The sequence below is a fragment of the Solanum dulcamara genome, chromosome 11 (assembly GCF_947179165.1).
Source record: "Solanum dulcamara chromosome 11, daSolDulc1.2, whole genome shotgun sequence".
Classification (NCBI taxonomy): domain Eukaryota; kingdom Viridiplantae; phylum Streptophyta; class Magnoliopsida; order Solanales; family Solanaceae; genus Solanum; species Solanum dulcamara.
Genome location: NC_077247.1, coordinates 4,579,844 through 4,600,436, shown reverse-complemented (window position 1 = coordinate 4,600,436; position 20,593 = coordinate 4,579,844). Strand labels below are relative to the sequence as shown.

The 20,593-nt window shown below is 35.7% G+C and overlaps 1 protein-coding gene and 1 long non-coding RNA gene across 2 annotated transcripts; one reads left to right on the top strand and one right to left on the bottom strand.

Annotated features, from left to right (window-relative positions):
* Positions 1 to 4,774: 4,774 nt before the first annotated feature.
* Positions 4,775 to 10,202, top strand: LOC129875167 (uncharacterized). Its single transcript, XR_008763083.1, has 3 exons — positions 4,775 to 5,180; positions 9,588 to 9,735; positions 9,879 to 10,202. It is a non-coding gene; the product is annotated as an uncharacterized LOC129875167 (long non-coding RNA).
* Positions 10,203 to 10,377: 175 nt separating this feature from the next.
* Positions 10,378 to 12,887, bottom strand: LOC129873503 (probable metal-nicotianamine transporter YSL7). The gene is made up of 3 exons (XM_055948613.1): positions 12,194 to 12,887; positions 11,998 to 12,095; positions 10,378 to 11,918 (listed from the first exon to the last, which is right to left on the bottom strand). Exons 1-3 carry the CDS (start codon positions 12,692 to 12,694, stop codon positions 10,550 to 10,552), a joined length of 1,968 nt encoding a protein of 655 aa, XP_055804588.1. The 5' UTR covers positions 12,695 to 12,887; the 3' UTR covers positions 10,378 to 10,549.
* Positions 12,888 to 20,593: the final 7,706 nt, after the last annotated feature.

The window sequence follows — 20,593 nt, the reverse complement described above, 5'->3', positions numbered from 1 at the left end:
ATCAATACATGGTAAGGGATATTTATTTCTATGGTAACCTTATTCAGTTGTCGATAGTCAATGCACATTTTTATACTACCATCATTTTTCTTAACAAACAACATTGGAGCACCCTAAGAAGAAGCACTGGGATGGATGAATCCCTTATCAAGGAGTTCTTGAATTTGAGCCTTATGCTTTCTCAACTCCACTGGAGCCATATGGTAGGGATGAATAGAAATTAGATGAGTGCCCAGCTCTAAGTCAATACAGAAGTTTGTCTCTATCAGGAGGCACACCAGGAAAGTCTGAAGGAAAACATTTCTAGAAATTGACACACTACTGAAATAGACTCAATAGAGGAAGACTCTACATTAACGTTCCGAATATGGGCTAGATAGGCCAAACAACCCTGCCCCACTATTTTTTTAGCTTGGAGAAAAGATATGACCTTGGCTAGCTTAGGCTTATACACTCTTTCCCATTCTAACATTTCCCTCTCTAGGATCTCTAAAGCCACAATTTTTGCATTATAATTAAGTACAGTAAAATAGGGGGACAACCAAGTCATAAATTGGTCATATCTAAAATCACTAAGTCAATCCAAGTCTAGAATTCCATAAACATCTCAGAACAAGCACGATAAACATGGGGTCACTATGACTAACTCTCCAATAGGAGTAGAAATCTGAATAGGGGCATCAAGTATATCACATAGTGCATCACAGCCCAAGTCATATTTCATGGACACATAAGAATAATTAAACCTCGGATCAAATAAAATAATAGTCATCTGATCACAAACAAGAATAGCATATGTGATCACTGCGTCAGACGCCTCTACCATGGTCTTGCTCGAAATGCATAGAACTGAGCCTGGTCATCCTGATGGGCCATCTTCATGCCTACTTGTGCTGCTCCTCAACCTGTACCACCATTACCTTGAACCCCATGGCCTCTCTATTTTTTACCTCGCCCACCCTATGGATGTCCTCTCCCATTGCCTGCCTTGGCTGTGAGTACTACTGCTCTAGCCTGCTGGGGTGCTAAAATTGTTCCATGGGGTGAGGACATTCTCTCCTTATGTGCCTCGGTTCTCCATAATTGAAATAGTCACGATCAAAAGATGAATTACTACCTGAGAATGATGCTCCTTGACCCTCATCAGACCCTGGACCTGAGTTGCAAACTGGAATTTGACCCCGACTCCTGACCTAGGACTTGATTTCGACTTTCAGCCTAAGACCCGACTCTAACTATAAATTCAGGACCTGACTTCCGAATCAGGTTCCGATCACGTGATCCAACTTTCGAACCAACAATCGATTAAGAACCCACTTCAATACTTGATCTGGGATCCGACATCGACTCTAGATTTGAAACCTGACTGAGATACTCGACACAAAACCCCACTCTAACACCTGACTCGAGACTCAACCCACCCAAAATCTTACCAAGATTTCAAACTCGGGATTCGATGCTCAAATTGAGATTCGACCTCGATCCGACCTGAGGTCCAGGAGTTGGGTCTCAAATTATCTTGAATTTAGGGGGAAAAAGTTAATGACAGGATGTTGTATCTCATTGAATTGTCGATCTAACATTTTTCCCTTTATTCAAAGACTCTATAATAAATCGAATTATCATTTACTATTTTTCTACAATAGACAAAATTGTCATTTACTTTTTTTAAAAATAATTATTATTTAATTATTATGCAAATATGTAGGACTTTGAAATTAATTAAAGTTATAACTATTAAATATTTACTCCTTAAGGATATAAAAGTCATTCAATATTTAATGAATATTTTGGTCGATCAATATTATACAACGTGTAGAAATTTCCTACTCACTTTATGTTTGTGCGTTGCACAAATATCCCATGTAAGAAAAAATCAATAATAGTCACTCAAAAATTTCTACTTGATTTTTATTTGACCAACTTCTAAAATCTATTTATTTTGAAAAGTATTTTTGCAAAAGTACTTTTGTTGAGGGACTGTGTTGGACTAATCAGGTTGGGAAATACGTCATCTCTCGCTATAAAAGTTATACCTTGTGCTTGACTAATGTTCTAAAGTACATTTTCGAAAAAGCTAATGTTTCTAGCTTTTGCAAAAATAGTTTCTACTACCACTTGAAAATAATTTTTTCCCCTAAAATTTTGGCCAAACAATTGAATTTTTTAAAATAAGTACTTTTGAAAAGAAAAGAAAACACTTTTGACGTCTCAAAAATTTGGCCGAATAAGATAATTACTTGAATAAATATTTAGTCAACCAATGTTACTAAATGTGTAGAAATTTTCTATGTATGTGCATTAATCAATAACCTTAAATATTCAATTTAAATATTTTATATAAATAACCTTAATTCTTAGAAAACTTTAAGAGACATAAAATTCAATATTCATACACAATAGTAGAAAAATGAATTGCCAAATTAAATTAAGCAAACGATGAAAGATTAAATCAATAAATTAGAACAAAAACAAAGTTATTAAATCAATAAATAGAACAAAAACAAAGTAATTAGAAAAAGGGACTCACGGTAATAGAAGTCATAAATATGATAAACAAAAAATAGAATTATTTTAAGCAAAACAATGAAGGACTCAAAATCCAATTTAAAAAAGAGCAATGGTATTTAGATTTGTGCTAGGATACAATTTAAATGTGATTACTACGGCAATTTTAAGCAAAAAGGATTTTTTAACTTTTCAGAAACTATATTAGAATAAAGACAGTCTTTTAATGAAAAGTAAAAAAAATTAAATAACATTTTGAATAATCTTTAGGCTCCTAGTTTACTTGAAATAGATTCAGTGTTAAGCTCATAGTATTAGTAGGATAATAAGTATCTTGTAATTAACTTAGTCCTAATAGAAAAATGTTTGGTTTAACCTAGTACAAAATTACATCTATACCCATTAGTAGTTTTTTAGATGGAAGAAATTTTAACTTAAAAGGGCAAATAAGTAAATCAACTTTTAGTAGATGTTTTGGTCAATCAATATTTATATTCGTGCCTTTATAATAATATAGATAATTCACTTTTAATACATAGTACAATTGCTATAAATGTTAAATATTTTCTAATATGATAATCTAGGTAATAAATAAAAAAATATGTTTAAAAGAAATAAAAATTTTATAAAAAGAACTCAAAAAAGGTAATTATCCCAATGAAAACTTTGGCTAGAAGTGCCAATTTTTGTAGGCCTAAAATTTGCTAAAATTTTTGGGTTAATAGGATGGGACAATGATAATTCTATGTATGACTTGTACCTACATGATAAAGGGACATATAGTCCAATGATGGGCCATATAAATTTCTGGTAGCCACGCCATGTTATTTTTCCTTTAAAAAAAAAAAATTGGGCTAATAAATAGTCTAAATTAACCCATTAGAAATATTGTCAAAAAATTTAATCAAATCTTTTTCTTGTAAGATTCATAAATTTCTATCGTTTATAACGTAGTTACGAAACATAGCTATAATTTGTGTATTAATGAAACATAGCTATAGTTTTTATCAGGCAGAATAGTTGTATCAAATGAATATCAAGTGAGCATCAACTGTATTAGCTAAAAATGCATGAAAAAATTGTATCATAGCGTATTGTAGTATGTACTTGCTACAAAACACAAAATGTAACTATATTTTGTAAATTTTTTTAAGTAATTATGTATCATAAATGCCTCTTGATGATGGATAAAAGCCACAACTACGAAAACAAGGCCTATCACTGCTAAATTAAGAGTTCAAATAGATGTTTCAAAGCCATTGATTCAATCCGTGAGAGTGGAAATAAGAAATCAGTTTGGGAAGGAGGAGAGTTTGAGCAGAAAATTGAATATGAAACACTGCCTATCTATTGATCGAACTCCCAAGTCCAAAATCACTCTACATGGAACTTGTTACTGAGACTGATTGGGAAATTTATCAATTAGCTAATTTCGGTTTCGAATTGAAGGAAATTGGACCGGGTCATCCACGTGGGTCAACCCGAATCTATATTAATAAATAATTAATATATAATACTATATATTTATTTATTAATTAAAAAAAAAAGAGACAACTATTTGAAAAGTTGTGTCCCTTTAGAATTATAAAAGGATTTCAAATCAGAAAAGAAACAGACACTTTTTTCTCCAATTCCTCCGAAGTTTCTGTGAAGATTTTTGTGAAGATTTCTTATTAGAATAGCAAACAAACTACAAACTTGTATGACAAGTACGCAATTATAGACTGTGGCTTTATATGGTGCAGTTCGTATTAATATGTGATTACACTTTCTGACTAGTCAAACAAATTCAATGATACTACAAACTATGTGTTTGAATTAGATTCTTCATGAATTGTTAGGAAACTTTAAAATTGAAGTAGCTCTTAATATATAAGGAAAACTCCCCTCAAGGAGCTGATGAGTGATACTTTATCTAACTATTACAAAAAGTGATGAGATGTTGTGAAATTAATTTGATGATTGACACAGACTGTTGGAAGAACTAGGTCCATTATCACATTGTTTGTGGTATCAAGAAGATATTGATGATCAGGTCCAGAAGGCGGCAAATAGTTACTGTACATGAACTCCTAGCATTTTTTACCCACTGTCTGTTAATAGTTGCAATTTCACTCTTTCAGGTTTAAATTATCCTATGATTCTCGATTTGGAAAAATAGAATCGTACTTTGAAGAGTAGTTTATCTCTGATTATAAAAACTTTTGCGTATTGTTGAGTTTATTTGATTTGCTAATACTGTTAATTTTCACACTATGCAATCATTAATTACAGGAAACTCTTTCCAGAGAAGAAGAAAAGAAGAGAGAATTTTATTGATCTATAAAAGCTTACTCAACATTGTTACACTGCTTCTATATTATAGAACACTAGAGAATTGTGCTCTCAACTAATATGATTACAAATCATAACAGAAAGAGGATGTACAGCTGTGACAACTCATTTTATATAGCTGGTGACAACTCAATTTGCACAGCTAGTGACAGCTCATTTTGTAACAACCTTCATCTCATCACCACATTCTCTGACTGTATCTGACAATACTCCCTCTCAAGCAGGAATGTGGAAAGCATTAAGTACTCCCAACTTTGAGACAAGAAACTGATGTTGTGCAGATCCTAGTCCCTTTGTGAACACATCTGCCAACAGAGAAGTTGTGCTAATAAACTCAGGTTTGATGAGACCATCTTTGAGTTTCTCTCTAATAAAATGGCAATTGATCTCAATATGCTTAGTCCTTTCATGATAGATGGTATTAGAAGTAATTTGGATGGATGCCATGTTGTCATATTAAAGAGGAACTGGTGTGGTCACATTAATCCCTAATTAAGTGAGCAATCCAGTGATTCAAATAGTCTCAGCTACTGCAGCAGTCATGCTTCTATAATCAGCTTCTGCAGAGCTTCTACTTACAGTGTGTTACTTCTTTGATTTCCAAGAAATTAGATTTTCCCCTAACTTCACTACATATCCTATCACACACCTTCTTGTGTTTGGGCATGCAGCCCAATCTGAATCACAATACACAATCAATTGTGGCTTGGATCCTGCTGGAAAAAAAGACCAAGTCCTGGGCTTCCTTTTACATATCTTAGTACCCTTAAGGCAGCTTCTTGGTGCGACTATTTTGGAAATTGCATAAACTAAGAACTTGTACAGAAAAATAAAGATCAGGTCTAGTAATGGTTAAGTAAATCAACTTCCCAATCAGTCGTTGGTAACCTGTAACATCCTGTGGTTTTGGATCATCAGTATGTCCTGTTTGCACATCAAACTCAATTGTGGTCAACTTTTTATTTGACTCTAAAGGTGTAGCTGCAGGTTTAGCACCATTGATTCCTATTTTTGATAGGAGCTCAAGTGAATACTTCCTTTGGTTGAGGATGATACCCTTTCTTGACAACATGACCTTTATACCAAGGAAATACTTCAAATCACCAAGGTCCTTGATCTTGAAGTTTTTATGTAGTGTGGATTTCACCTCATCAATCAGGTGTGCATCATTTCCTGTGAGCATTAAATCATCCACATATACAAGGATGATTACCAGGGCATCTCCATTTATTTTGGTAAATAATGAGTGATCATAAGCACTTTGAATGTATCTACTATCAGTCAAGGAATCAATTAGTTTTATGTTCCATCTAAAGGCATGTTTAAGTCCATATAATGACTTAAGTAACCTGCAAACCTTCTTTTTCTCTCCTTGCTTGTGAAAACCTTGTGGCATATCCATGCATACTTTTTGATGTAAATCACCTTGAAAGAAGGCATTACTAATATCCATTTTGAAGAGTAGCCAGTTGGCAGTTCTCACTGTGACCATTTTGGCCACAGGTGAGAAAGTATCATGATAATCTAGCCCTTCCTTCTGTGTATATCCCTTTGTCACCAACCTAGCCTTGTATATATCTACATCTCCACCTGCAGTATATTTTATCTTGTACACCCATTTTGACCCTATAGCTTTCTTTCCTGTTAAAATATCTACTACTTCCATGTGTTGTTATCCTCTAGTGAAGTGATTTCTTATTGCATTGCTTCGGACCATCTCTTGTCCTTGGAAGCTTCATGGAACTTCTGTGATTCCACAGATGCTATGAAGGAAGCTACATATGACACATATGAAGGTGAAAGGGCATTATATGATAGCTAATTGGCAATAGGATAAAGAGAGTATCTTGTAAACTTCTTGTTCTTGTTAGTAGTTCCATAGTCTTCCATCCAGAGTGGTTGTTTGAGTATCCTGCTAGTTCTTCTTGTAGACTCTGATTCAACAGTATCATTTGGTGCAACTAAAGTGGATTGTGGTGCAACTAAAAGGTCTAAGTATGTAAGTACAAGAGTAAGTGGAGGAGTTAGAGGTAAAGCTGTGTCTACCTCAACTGGAAGCTCTGTAGGGTTCATAATAGGTGGAGTAGGGATGCAGGACTCAGATCTAGAGGGGCTAAATCATTGTGAGTGGAGTCACTAGAATATCACAAAAGATATTATTAGCATCTTTTGTTGTACCTTTTAAGAGGAAAATATTTTCCTAGAAAGCCACATCCCTACTGACTAGGAAAGTACCCGAGTCCATGTCAAACAATTTGTAACCCTTTTGTGTCTCCAAATATCCTAGAAAGATAGTTTTCCTAGCTCTAGGATCAAACTTCCCTCCTCCAGGCAACATAGTAGCAAAACACATGCATCCAAATACTCTAAGATGATCTAAGGTAGCAGGTTACCATACAGCAGTTCATATGGTGATTTCCCAAGAAGAACTTTGGAAGGCAACTTGTTTATCAAATACACTGTTGTCTAAACACAATCACCCCAAAACCTATGTGGTATACCATTCTGAAACTTGATAGCTCTAACTACCTCAAGTATGTGTCTATGTTTTCTCTCCACAATACCATTTTGTTGTGGTGTGTATAGAAAACTACTCCGATGAACAATGCCAAGAGAATAAAATAACTCAGTACATTGAGAATTGAAAAACTCCTTCCCTTTATCTGATCTCAGAACTTTGACACAAACATCTAAATGATTCTTTATTCTACACAAGAAATCTTTCAAGACTACAATGACTTCACATTTAGACTGAAGTAAGCAAGTCCAGGTATATCTACTGAAGTCATCTACTATGGTGAAAAAAGTATAGCTTTCTATCATAAGTAGGTACCTTAAAGGTTCCCCATACATCTACATGCACTAATTGAAAAATACCATCTATTTTTGCAGAACTATTAGGAAATTTGAGTCTACTTTGCTTGGCTAGTGGACAAACTGTGCAGCACTCTTGTGAGACTTCATTTATTTTTCCTTCCAGAGAGGGTATGTATTGCATCACTAAGGTTGAAGGATGCCCTAGTCTCAGGTGCCATAGAGTGAAATTCCTTGCTTCCGTTAATGAAACTGCTGCAGTTATTGGTTCCTCCTGCTGCAGCCAATATAAACCATCAGGCTCTCTACCAATTCCCATCACCTTGCCATTGTAGAGTCCCTAAAACAATCAAAACTCAAGGTAAAAATTTACTGAACAGTTAAGTTCCTTAGACAACTTTGAAACCGACAATAAGCTAAACTTGAAATCAGGTACATATAGAACATTTTTGAGTGTTTGACTCTTGAGTATGATAGCATCTCTTGTATGTGGTATGGTAGATCATCCAATAGTTGGCACCTGCACTCCACTTGTCTTTTGATTGTCAAGTGTCTTAAGATTGTTTAGGAGTTTTTTAAGGGGTGTGATATGATGTGAAGCTCCAAAATCAATTATCCACTTACTTGCCATAAAAGTGGACAGCAAAGTAGTTATACCTGCCACGTTTGAATGGTAGTCTCCAATGCTGTTACTTGCACTTGCTGATCCTGAACTTGAGCCTCCCAAGTTGACATGATAATCACCTGTGAATATTTCCAGAACTAGGTTCTTCATAGAAGGTTTGATTAGCATATTATCTAGAGTCATGCCCCTGCATCTTCTTCTTTCTCTTAATATCATGAGGATATCCTACAATTTTGAAGCAAGTTTCCTTTGACTGTCCTCTACAACCACAGTGATCACTAGTGATCCCAAACTTCTTAGGTTTGAACTCTTTTCCTCTTCCTGCTAACAGGCTCAGATAGTCTCTATTGAAATCAATTGTTCCTAGATTCCTTTCGCTTTCTTCCTGAATCACTACTGCGTATGCTTGATTGACAGTAAGTACAAGATTTCGAAGTAAAATTTCACTCCTAACATGGCTAAAACTCTTATTCAAGCCCATGAGAAGCTGAAGTAAATGTTGATGACAGATGATTCACATACTCCTTTGAGATTTCACAGTCACAAATAGGAGCAGGTGTAATAAGATCCAGCTCATTCCATGCATCTTTCAACTTGAATAGTAGTTAGTAACATAATCCATACCTTGTATTTGAGTAGTTATGTCCTTGTAGAGCTGGTAAATTCTCATGAAGTTTGACTTGTGAAACCTCTCACAAATTTATCCCAGAATTTTTTACACTAGAAGCTAATATAATGCTCGAGATCAGCTCTGATGAGACTGTGCTACTGATCCACGATAGTACAATGGCATTGCATCGATCCCACTACTTTGCAAGTTCTCCTTTGTACAAATTTCTCGCTCACGTACCATCAATGAATACCAGTTTGTTCCTTCCTAGTAATTCTAGCTTCATTGATCTGCTCCACAGAGAATAATTCTCTGGTCCAGTCAATTTCATCCCAATCAACACAATTCCTGATCCATCTGATGATTGCAGGTGCAGCGGATGTGTGTAGTCAATTTGTGTGGTATCAATCTGTGGTTGATTGTCTCCCATGGCAGATCCTTTCCAAGAATCTAGCTATGGCATCTGCTCTTAGATTCGATTCCTACAAACTCAATCTACTGAATCGCTGCTCTAATACCATGTTAATTTTCACACTATGCAATCATTGATTACAGAGAAACCATTTCCAGAGAAGAAGAAACGAAGAGAGAATTTTATTGATCTATAAAAGCTTACTCAACATTGTTACACTGCTTCTATATTATAGAACACTAGAGAATTGTGCTCTCAACTAATATGATTACAAATCATAACAGAAAGAGGTTGTACAGCTGTAACAACTCGTTTTATATAGCTGGTGACAACTCAATTTGCACAACTGGTGATAACTCATTTTGTAACAACCTTCATCTCATCACCACATTTTCTGACGGTATCTTCCAATAAATACAAACCTCAAATGATGTATGAATAATTCTCTCTTCTTAATAAGTAAAATTTACTTTGACTAACATTAGTCAGTTCACTAATCTTCAGTCTCAGACTCTCAGTCTCTTGTTAATGAGAAATGCTAACTAAACAGAGATTTAATTTTTCTCTATTTGTAGGAATATCAATCAACAAGCAATTCAATGATTGAATCAAGCACTTTGGTTTCTCCCCCAATAAAATCTTCCTGGATAGACTGTGACAAGACAAACATTTTAGATCCTTACAGTCTGGTAGTTAAAGACTTTGGCTCTTAAGAGTTAAAAGTAAATAGATTGTCTGGAATACTTCACAATGATCTAGTTTTATTCAACTTTTTCTATTACTTGTTATCTTATTTTTAGCATCTTATTTTTCTCTATATCATACAGGGAGATAGTTCTCCATATCTTTTTCGTCATTCTAATGTTCAAGCTTTTCTAAGAAAACTATGTAAGGATCTGCTAAATTGCTATTGTTAATTAGTTTTAAAAAATTAATTAGAAGTTTTTACATATCTCAAAATTGAAAACAACATTATTATAATTGGAAAACAAAGCAGGACTAATATCTTCATTACATAAAGAAAATAGAAACTACAGAATACCACCAACGAAATTTAAAATAGGTCTAGAAATTCAAAAACAACAAGAATATATATATAGAAACACAACTTGTCATAAAGCTAGTAGTAAATAATAAAATACACATACCTTAAGCTAAAATAACCCATTTTTGACTGTTAAAGACAATCAAAAGACTAAAACTTAAAGAGGAAGGGATAAAAGTACTCTGTACAATGATTATGTGACTAAACTTTCATGCAAATGGGAGCTTTCACACCAGCTAGAGCAAGGACGGATGCTGGAATTCCCCACAAGGACTCACCACATATTAGACCAGAAGCCACTGCTGGTCCAAAATCTTTTGCTTTCTGCTTATCATACATTTGCCAAGTGAATAGGATCAATGACCCTAGACACATGTCAATGGCAAAGTAACCTCCAAGGTAAAATGGTATGGCCATGCACATTGGACTCGGAATGAATCGATAAATTCCATACTTGGTCTCATAGTTCTTCAACAACTGAGTCATTAGGTTGATTAGTATAGCAGCCAAAAAGAATGAAATAGCGAGCCTGAGGCAATGCTTGGGGAGACTTCCAAAACCTTCGACGCCAAGTAAGGCGATTCCACGATACATGAGACCATATGGTGCGGGGTATGAACCTTCTGGATCACCCAATTTATAGGCACTATTGAAAATCCAGAATACAAGAGGGGTTATGAGACAACCCATGGCAGTTCCAATGAGTTGGCTAAAGAACATGGAACACGGGGATGTAAGGGTTAAGTAACCAGTCTTGAAATCTCCCATCAAGCCAGAAGCTGTATCTAATATGCTCATCATCAAACCACATGAAGCAAGTCCAGCAATGACTCCACCATTCTCCAAACCAACCCAATAACTAAACGTAAGAATTGCAATTTTACCATAATTTGATGCGAGGGACCAATCAGTGAGGCCAGCTCCATAAGAATTACAAAAGGCCAAAATTGGAGAAATTAAATAGGCAACCAAAACGTGATACCATTTGAGCGAGTTAAAGATGATGGGTACAACAAGGATAGATATGAGTGCAATACTAGCATATCCCCCAACGGCTGCCCAGTTGGAGATCTGGTCTTTCAAGAAGTACTCGTTTCGTATCTTCTTGTCATGATCGTCGTCTTCTTCTTCACCTGAATAATCTATCTGAGGACTCCTCTTTGTGAAGCTTGAGATTGTGACAACCAACATGTAGGCAAAATGAAAAAGACCATCTCCAAGCATCATGGCAATTGCGATAAATACCTTGTATCCTTGGATACCATGAAGACTTGTTGCGGATAATTGAGCAGAGTACCAGTCGCCTTTCTTTGCTTCAATCATTGGCCACATGATAGCCCATGAGACTATGGCACCAATTAGCAATGATATGTTGACCATGTAGGGGCAAAGCATACCAACTCCAACATATGTTGACGAGAAATCAAAATAGAACTTTTTGGCATAGGCTTGAGAACCAAATGTATGCAAGCTACCAAATCCACAGCCTTCATCACGTGCAACTATCCACTGAACAGCCCCAAATATAAAGCTGAAACCAAACGATTGGAACAACGAACTAACTTGTTTCCTACATTAAATCAAATCAAATCAAACCATATAGAAGCATATTTTGATGAACTCAGTTGAAACTTTTGCAATAAACTTACTTGGCAAGCTTGGCTCCTTTAGGAGTGTGGAAACAATTGATAAGGTATGCAGTTGCAGTTCCACTTGGATATGTCAACTTGTACTTCATTATCATCATCTGAAAACATACACACACACATACATACATACATTAATTATGAAAGAATGAATGAAAGAAAGAATTTTAGAGAGTTAATTAAGTATGTATATGTATACCTTTCTAAGTGCGACAATTGAGAAGAGACCGGCAAAGCTAACAACAAAAAGATAAGGAAGCATCCAACTAATAGCAAGTTTCTTAGTATTATTTGGTGTATTTCCTGCATCTGCCTGAGATGCTATGTATGGACTCATTCCCAACATATAACTTGCTGTCCCGCTGCTAAAAGCAATGCCAGAAGAAGCAACTACACACGTTTGTATGACGGTATTCTCCTGCCTAGTAAATGGCTGTTTCAACATGCCAAACTCGTCAATAACAGCAGTCCATGTTCTAATCCCAGCGAACCCAAGGAGACCGGCAGCCACATTGAGAGAAGGAATAACACCAGTTGTGAGATTGAGTTTACAAACAATGAAATTGAAAACAACGCTGAGGATCAATCCAGTGACCATTGCCCTCAATGTAATTTGCTTCTGCCATGGGGGAATACATTCGTCCTTGAATGCTTTCTCTGTTGATTCTTGAGCATCTTCCTGATCTTCACTTTTCACCATTATATTCTTTGGGTTCAAGATCCCAAACCCAAAGCAATGCCTAATATATTAATGAATGAATGAATTAACAAACAAATAGAAAGTGAGTTTCGTGGGTTTGTAGGTGCATATGTTGATTTATATTAGTGGTAGAGGGAAGAGACAATCACGGAAGAATGAGAAGTGGGATGTATACTCTTCCTAAAATTCAGCTCATCCGTTTCCTATAATTACAATACCGTTTCCTATATTTAACATAAACATCTTCTACTACTTTTTATCTTATTAGTTACTAATTATATTCGTTACTTTTTTTTTCCACCTTCGGAGCTCATGAAGTCCCAACTAAACTCAATCGCGCACTGCAAGGTCCATTCGAGGTAGTGTTGCTCCCAACAGAAATGTTTTCATTTTCAGGACTCGTATCCGAATGAAACATTTCATCACTGTACCACAAACCCATATTGGTATATTCATTACTCAATCACTATAAATACATGTAAATCCTCTCTTTCTAAATTTTGTTTCAATGTAATTATGAGCTGCAAAAAATTGTATTTTTAGTATATCGTAGCATAATATTGATTGTCATAAAAAAACAATTTTCCATAAGATAATTAAATTTAGTTGAGATTAATACGGTAACCAATTTTAGAATTTAGATCAATTTTCCAACTACAGTTATGAATAGGACAGTGATTGAAATTTAATAAATTACTAAATTCAAAAAAAAAAGCCTTCCTAATTAGGAAATGTTTTGATTTGGATTTGGACAGATTTTGAAAAGTACATACTCATCTTAATTTTCCTAATTGAATCAGTTTATCTTACTCCCTCCTATCACTTTTATTTGTCATATTTGGAGTAGACATTTCTATTAAAAAAATAATATTGACATGACTATTTTACAATACTATCCCTATTAATAATGTTTAATATTAGATTTTGAAAAATATGAAGTAATGGCTCGTTACTTCATCAACTAATTACGTTTTGCCAACTAATGACTTACTACAGTAGAATCTTTAAATTAATATTCATCTATTTATCTATCTATCTATCTATATATAGATATATATTTACAATATGGTTAAGTCAAGTGGCAAACTAATGAAAAGCCACTAGCAGTGGCGGACCCAGGATTTTAAATAAGGGGGTTCAAAATCTAAATAACTAGACACACGAGCTAGTCGAAGGGGGTTCGACATCTACTTTATATACATAAAAAATTATTTTAACCATGTATAAATAGTACAATTTTCCGCCGAAGGGGGTTCGGATGAACCCCCTAGGCATAAGGTGGATCCGCCACTGGCCACTAGGCAATCTTAAGACACAATTAATAAATATTGTAATAAAAAAAATTAATTGAAAGTATAGCTGCAGCAGCAATAGTAGTAGTAGAATTAATAATAATAATAATAATATATATAAAACAAAGGAGAGTAGTGTTTGCAATGTGGTTAAGGCAAGTGACAAGCTAATAAAAAGCCACTTGACAATTTTAAGACAAAGTTAATAAATATTTTAATAAAAAAAATTAATTGAATAAGTAGGCACTGAAAACAAATAAGGGAACAGTGGCCACCTCTTCCCTCAAAGGAGGTGACCCCTCACACTAATGGAACAGTACAACCAGAGTTTGGCTGTAGGAGTAAGCCTCTCACAGGACCTAGCGTGAATCCAGTGGAGATTCGAGAGCAGGGGAATATCACGCGAGAAACTGCACAAAGGAAGCTAGATATGAACACTGAGCAAGGTAAAAAGTGGGTGAATTTCTTTGATATTAACAGTAATAGGGAACAACAATTACAAATGGCAGAGCAGGTGACAAGGGAGGAAGTGATAGCAACACTCACAAATATAAGTGATATGAAAGCTCCTGGTCATATTGGTTTCAATGCCTATTTTTTTAAGAAGGCATGGTCAGTAATAAGTGATGATATTATAAATGCAGCTCTAAAGCTTTTTGAAACAGGGAACATGCACCCACCCATAAACTGTATAGCAGTGACACTCATCCCAAAAATTTCTAATCCCATAAAGATAAGGGAATACAGGCCTATATCTTGCTGCACTACAATATATAAGTCATTTTTAAAGTGATCACAAATATACTGCAAAAGGTGATGAACTCCATAGTAGATCCTAACCACTCAACATTTGTATCAGGTAGAGCAATAAATGATAATATTATTTTGGCCTATGAGCTAGTAAAAGGGTTGGTAGGAAGGGTATTTCTACTAGGTGTATGATAAAGGTGGATATGAAAAAAGCCTATGATTCACTTGAATGAAATTTCTTGGAACAAATCCTGTGTGAGATGAAGTTCCCAACAAGAGTGATCAACTGGATAATACAGTGTGTCACAATTGTTAATTATTAATTTTTGGTCAATGGAAAAAGTACAAGACTATTCAAAGCTTAGAGAGGGTGTTTCGATCCAAAAATCGAGGTCATGATGACACACATTCCAAATTCCACCCCGATGTATAAGCCCAAAAAAAATATACGAGACTCCCAAATGGTAGTCGGGCCACAATAAAACACAATAAATGGACAATAATGAAATTATCTCAAAACCTGATGTCATAAATATAAAGAGCATCTAATACAAAGTTCGAGTCTAAAGATACAACATAAGTCTCTGAATGATACAAAAGACTGAGAAAAAAGATCGACAAAGACTGAGAAATAAATACAGACTGGTGACGATCCGAATCTCCGGATCTCACCACTAAGTTGAGAATACACAATCCACTAGAATATCAGCTGTCACATGAGGTACCCTGACTAGTATCTGCATCAAAAAGGGACATAGAATTAGGGACGAGTACAATCCACATGTACTCAGTAGGTTTTATCCGACTGAGTATAAAGAATTAATCAAAACTATGAAATAAACTAAGAAACACTTCCACTTGCATATAGAAAAGTCTCACTCCGGCTTCGATGCCGCCAATTTATATAGAATGACGCGAATAAATTAATCCCATAATAATAACTCATAATCACAATTAACCAGATAATTCAAGAAGTACGCATATGAATGCAATGCAATGCAATATGATGATACAATGATGTGGTGGTACAGTGGAATCAAAACTGTCACACAGCCTATCGTATACACCCGTCGAGCTGTGCTACAAGGCAGGATCCATGGGGCTCTCGCAAACCATATACCTCAATCACAATATATCATCATCTTTGCCACCTCTTCGTGGTCAAGGGATCATAATGTATCCACTAACGTGCCGTAAAACTACCTTGGTCAGGGACTCAAGATACAAAGGCTTAAAGGTGTATCATTTTCTTTTTCAAAAAGAATTTTCATATTTCTCAACTTCCCATGTTTTATGACATGATGAATAAGGATAAATGCATCAAAACATGTATGAAATTGAAGTAATATTCAACTCACATGTATTACAAGGTTTAAAGTTCTCAAAACTTAACCTAGATATGATATTCACCCTCAATAAATAGTAATGAAAAGGAAATACTTCAATTTAAATATTTACCCCTTTCTCAATAATATTTCAATATTCAGGCATGCTCAAAAACCCCAAATCAACCCCTCAGACGGGTATCACAAGTCAAATATCATACTCAAGCCTCTCTCACAGGCATATCATCAATCACATGCTCTCAAAACAAATAAAATAATAAATAATCCCCCCATACAGGCTATGTAATAAAAATAAACCCCACACGACAACACATTAATAAATAAGCCCTTACATGGGCATCACAATATATATAACATTCTCAACTCATACTACAACCTCATTTCAAAGTTTATAACATATGAATGAATAATTGCCCCATTTCAGTTTCAAAGAAGGATAGTCAAACCTACATCAATTGCCGAAACCGCACCCAAATACCTCCACCTGACAAGCAACTCTCGAATTCAACACCCAAAATGACAACTCACTATCAACAATGAAACATACACATCACAAGGAGTCCAATGACACCCATTTTGATAGATTTTGGAACCGGAGGTAAAATGGTCTAAAAATTAATTATTTTTGAAAAGGGTCAAATCTGGAAATTTATTGGATAATCACATTCTATTGGTAATAAAAAACTCATAGTTGAAAAACCCATAAAAATAAAGCTCAAAATGAGTTAGAAATCACTATTTTCCTTAAATTCGGATTAGGGAAGAAACAATGATTTTTGGGGTTTGAAACTAAGATTTAGGAGTTAAAATCATCAAATACTTCATAAAAAAGGAAGGTTTTAGGTTAAAAATCACTTACCCAACACTTTGGCTTGAAAATCTCTTCTCAAATTGCCTCAAGGAGTTCAAGAACTCAAATAAATGATGAAAAATATTAAAATGGAAAGAAAGGGGCATTTTCTGCTCAAAAAGTTACTGTTCACACGTGTTACTGTTCACACGTATTGACCACGCATTGACCACGGTCAACTTACATCACCACCCTTCAAAACATGTTTTTGACCCTCAAAACTCATTCGAAACTCTATAAATATGAACCAATAGTGCAAATTAATCAGAAAACACATTTCAGAGCCAATGGAACAAGCAGAATCACCATCTGACACTCAAAACTTGATTTGTTGACCAAAGTCAAACTTAGCTCATTAAAATCAAAATTTTCAACTCAAGGCCTCAAATCCATGTATTAACCCCAAATATGATTCCGACAACTCTCCTAGAATAATTTCCACATACTAGAGCTGATTGAACTGATGAAATCTCATTTTGAGACCCGCACTCCGGTTGGTACCGAAAATTACTTTTTAACACTTAAAGCTTATGAAAACTCAAAAACTCACACAATTGACAACCTATTAAGATTTTAATAAAACCAACAATACAAACTGATCAAATAACACTCGAGGCCACTAAAGAGAGGGGTAAAATGTTAATTTTGCACAATTTTTTGAAAATGTCCCCTCAAGGTCATTACAATATCCACCACGAAAATGGATTTCATCCTCAAACAGAAGATAAAATAAAGTACCTGGGGTCTCAAAAAACTGAGGGTACTAAGCCTAAATATCAGACTCTAACTCCCAAGTCGCCTCCTCAGCAGGCCGATGCTACCACTGCACCTTGACCAAAGCAAACTCCTTGGTCTTGAGTCTACGAAGATGCCTATATAGGATAGCTTTTGGCTCCTCCTCATAAGTCAAATCCGAACCAACTCTACCGAATCATAAGAAATCACATGAGACTCATCCAGTATATACTTATAAAGAATGGAAATATAAAACATCAGATGAACAACTGACAATTTAGGGGGCAAGGAAAACTCATACGCCACCCCACCTACTCTCCTCAGGATTTCAAATGGGCCAACAAACCTTAGGCTAAGCTTGCCCTCTTTCCCGAACCTCATCACACCCTTCATGGGGTATATTTAAAGCCACACACAATCACCCACCATGAACTCTAAGGGACGAACCCTCCTTTTAGCATAACTCTTCTGATGACTATGAGTTGTCAATAGTCGACCCTGAATCAAACATACCCACTCCACAACATCCCTGAGTAAGTGAATATCCAATGTATCAACTGCAATAAAATCAAACCACCCAATGGGTGAGCGGCACCTACGACCATATAATGCCTCAAATGATGACATGTGAATGCTAGAGTGGTAACTATTATTATAGGCAAACTGCACTAAGGGAAAGTATTGGTCCCATGAGGCACCAAAATCAATCACATAGGCCCTAAACATATCCTCCAACATTTTAATAGTCCGCTTGGACTAACCATCGGTTTGGGGATGAAATGCTGAACTCATCTCTACCTGCATACCCAAACCATGCTGCAATGCCTCCCAAAAGTGAGAGGTGAACACAAAACCCCGATCCGACATAATAGATATAGGAACCCCATGTATCCTAACAATCTCATGAAGATAGATACTAGCTAATGGATCCACATTGTAGCTAGTCTTCACCATAAGAAAATGGGCTGGTTTGGTCAATCGATCCACAATCACCCAAATAGAGTCATACTTATCCAATGCCATGGGTAATCCAGACACAAAGTCCATAGTGATACGCTCCTATTTCCACTCGAGAATGGGCATCCTTTGCATAGGAACACCGGGTTTTTGATGCTCATACTTCACTTATTGGCAATTTAGACACTTAGTCAAAAAATCAACAATGTCTCTCTTCATGCCACACCACAATAGTGTTGTTTAAAGTCATGAAATATCTTTTCCACTCCCAGGTGAATAGAATATTTGGAATAATGAGCCTCTTCCAATATCATACGTACCTATTCACCAATCTTAGATACACAAATGTGACCACTAATCCTCAAAACTCCTCCCAGATCAAGAGAGGCTGATTTTGCTTCACCAATCAACACTTTGTATTGAATGGCCTTCAACTTGTCATCTTTAAACTGGTGTGTATGAATCTTGTCCATCAAAGTAGACCTAGCCTCCATAAAGGCCAAAATATCATGATGTGTAGAAAAATTAAGTTGGACTAACTGTCTAGCCAATGACTGAACCTCGAATGCCAAAGGCCTCTCATCAGTCTTAAGTAAGGCCAAACTACCCATACTACATGCTTTGTGACTCAGGCATCCGCTACCACATTAGCTTTGCCTAGGTGATAAAGAATGGTGATATCATAGTCTTTCAATAACTCTAACTACCTACGCTGCGACATGTTTAGATTCGGCTAAGAAAATATATACTTAAGGCTACAGTGGTCAGTATAAACCTCACAATCCACTCCATAGAGATAGTGCCTTCACAACTTTAGAACAAACTTCATCGCCGTCAACTCTAAGTCGTGGGTAGGATAGTTTTTCTTATGTACCTTCAACTGTCGACAAGCATAAGCTATAACTCTACCTTTTTGCATCAATACACCACCCAAGCCAACTCCCAAAGCATCAAAAAACACAAAAAAGGCCATGCCCTCCTCGGGTACGGCTAGAGTAGGTGCTGAAGTTAATAATTTCTTGAGCTTTTGAAATCTCGCCTCACACTCACCAGTCCACTAAAATGCTACAGTGTTTTGAGTTAGCCTAGTCAATAGGGCTGCAATAGAAGATAATCCCTAACCAAATCAATGATAATAGCCTATCGGCACAATAAAACTCCAAATATCAGTAATCAAAGTAGGCCTAACCCAATCACGAACCACTGCAACTTTAGTCGGATCAACCATAATACAGTCCTTGGTCACTATATAACCTAAGAATGTCACATACTCAAGCCAAAACTTACATTTAGAGAATTTTGCATACGACTTCTCCTCTCTCAATTTCTAAAGGACTGTCCTCAAGTGCCTAACATGATCCATCTCATTCTTGGAATAAACCAAGATGTCATCAATAAAGACGATCATAAATGAGTCCAAATAAGGTCAAAATAACTGATTTATCAACTCTATAAAAGAAGTCGGGCATTAGTCAACCCGAAGGACATAACCACAAACTCATAATGCCCATAACGAGTTTTGAATACAGTCTTTAGGATATCAGATTCTCAAACTCTCAACTGATGGTAACCTGACCTCAAATCAATCTTTGAGAACACCGATGCACCCTGAAGCTAGTCAAATAAATCACCAATATGAGGAGAGGATACTTGTTCTTGATGGTGACTTTGTTCAACTGTCGATAGTCAATACACATCCTCAGAGTACCATCTTTCTTCTTCACAAATAAAATTAGTACACCCCACGATGATAAACTAGGTCTAATAAACCCCTTATTAAATAAATCTTCCAATTGTTCTTTCAACTCTTTCAATTCTGTAAGAGCCATCCGATAAGGAGAAATAGAGATGTGTTTAGTGTCGGCTCCAAATCAATCACAAAATCAATACCATGGTCAGGAGGAACTCCCATCAAGTCTGTAGGAAATACATCCATAAACTCTCTCACCATCTTCGTAGTCTCTACAGA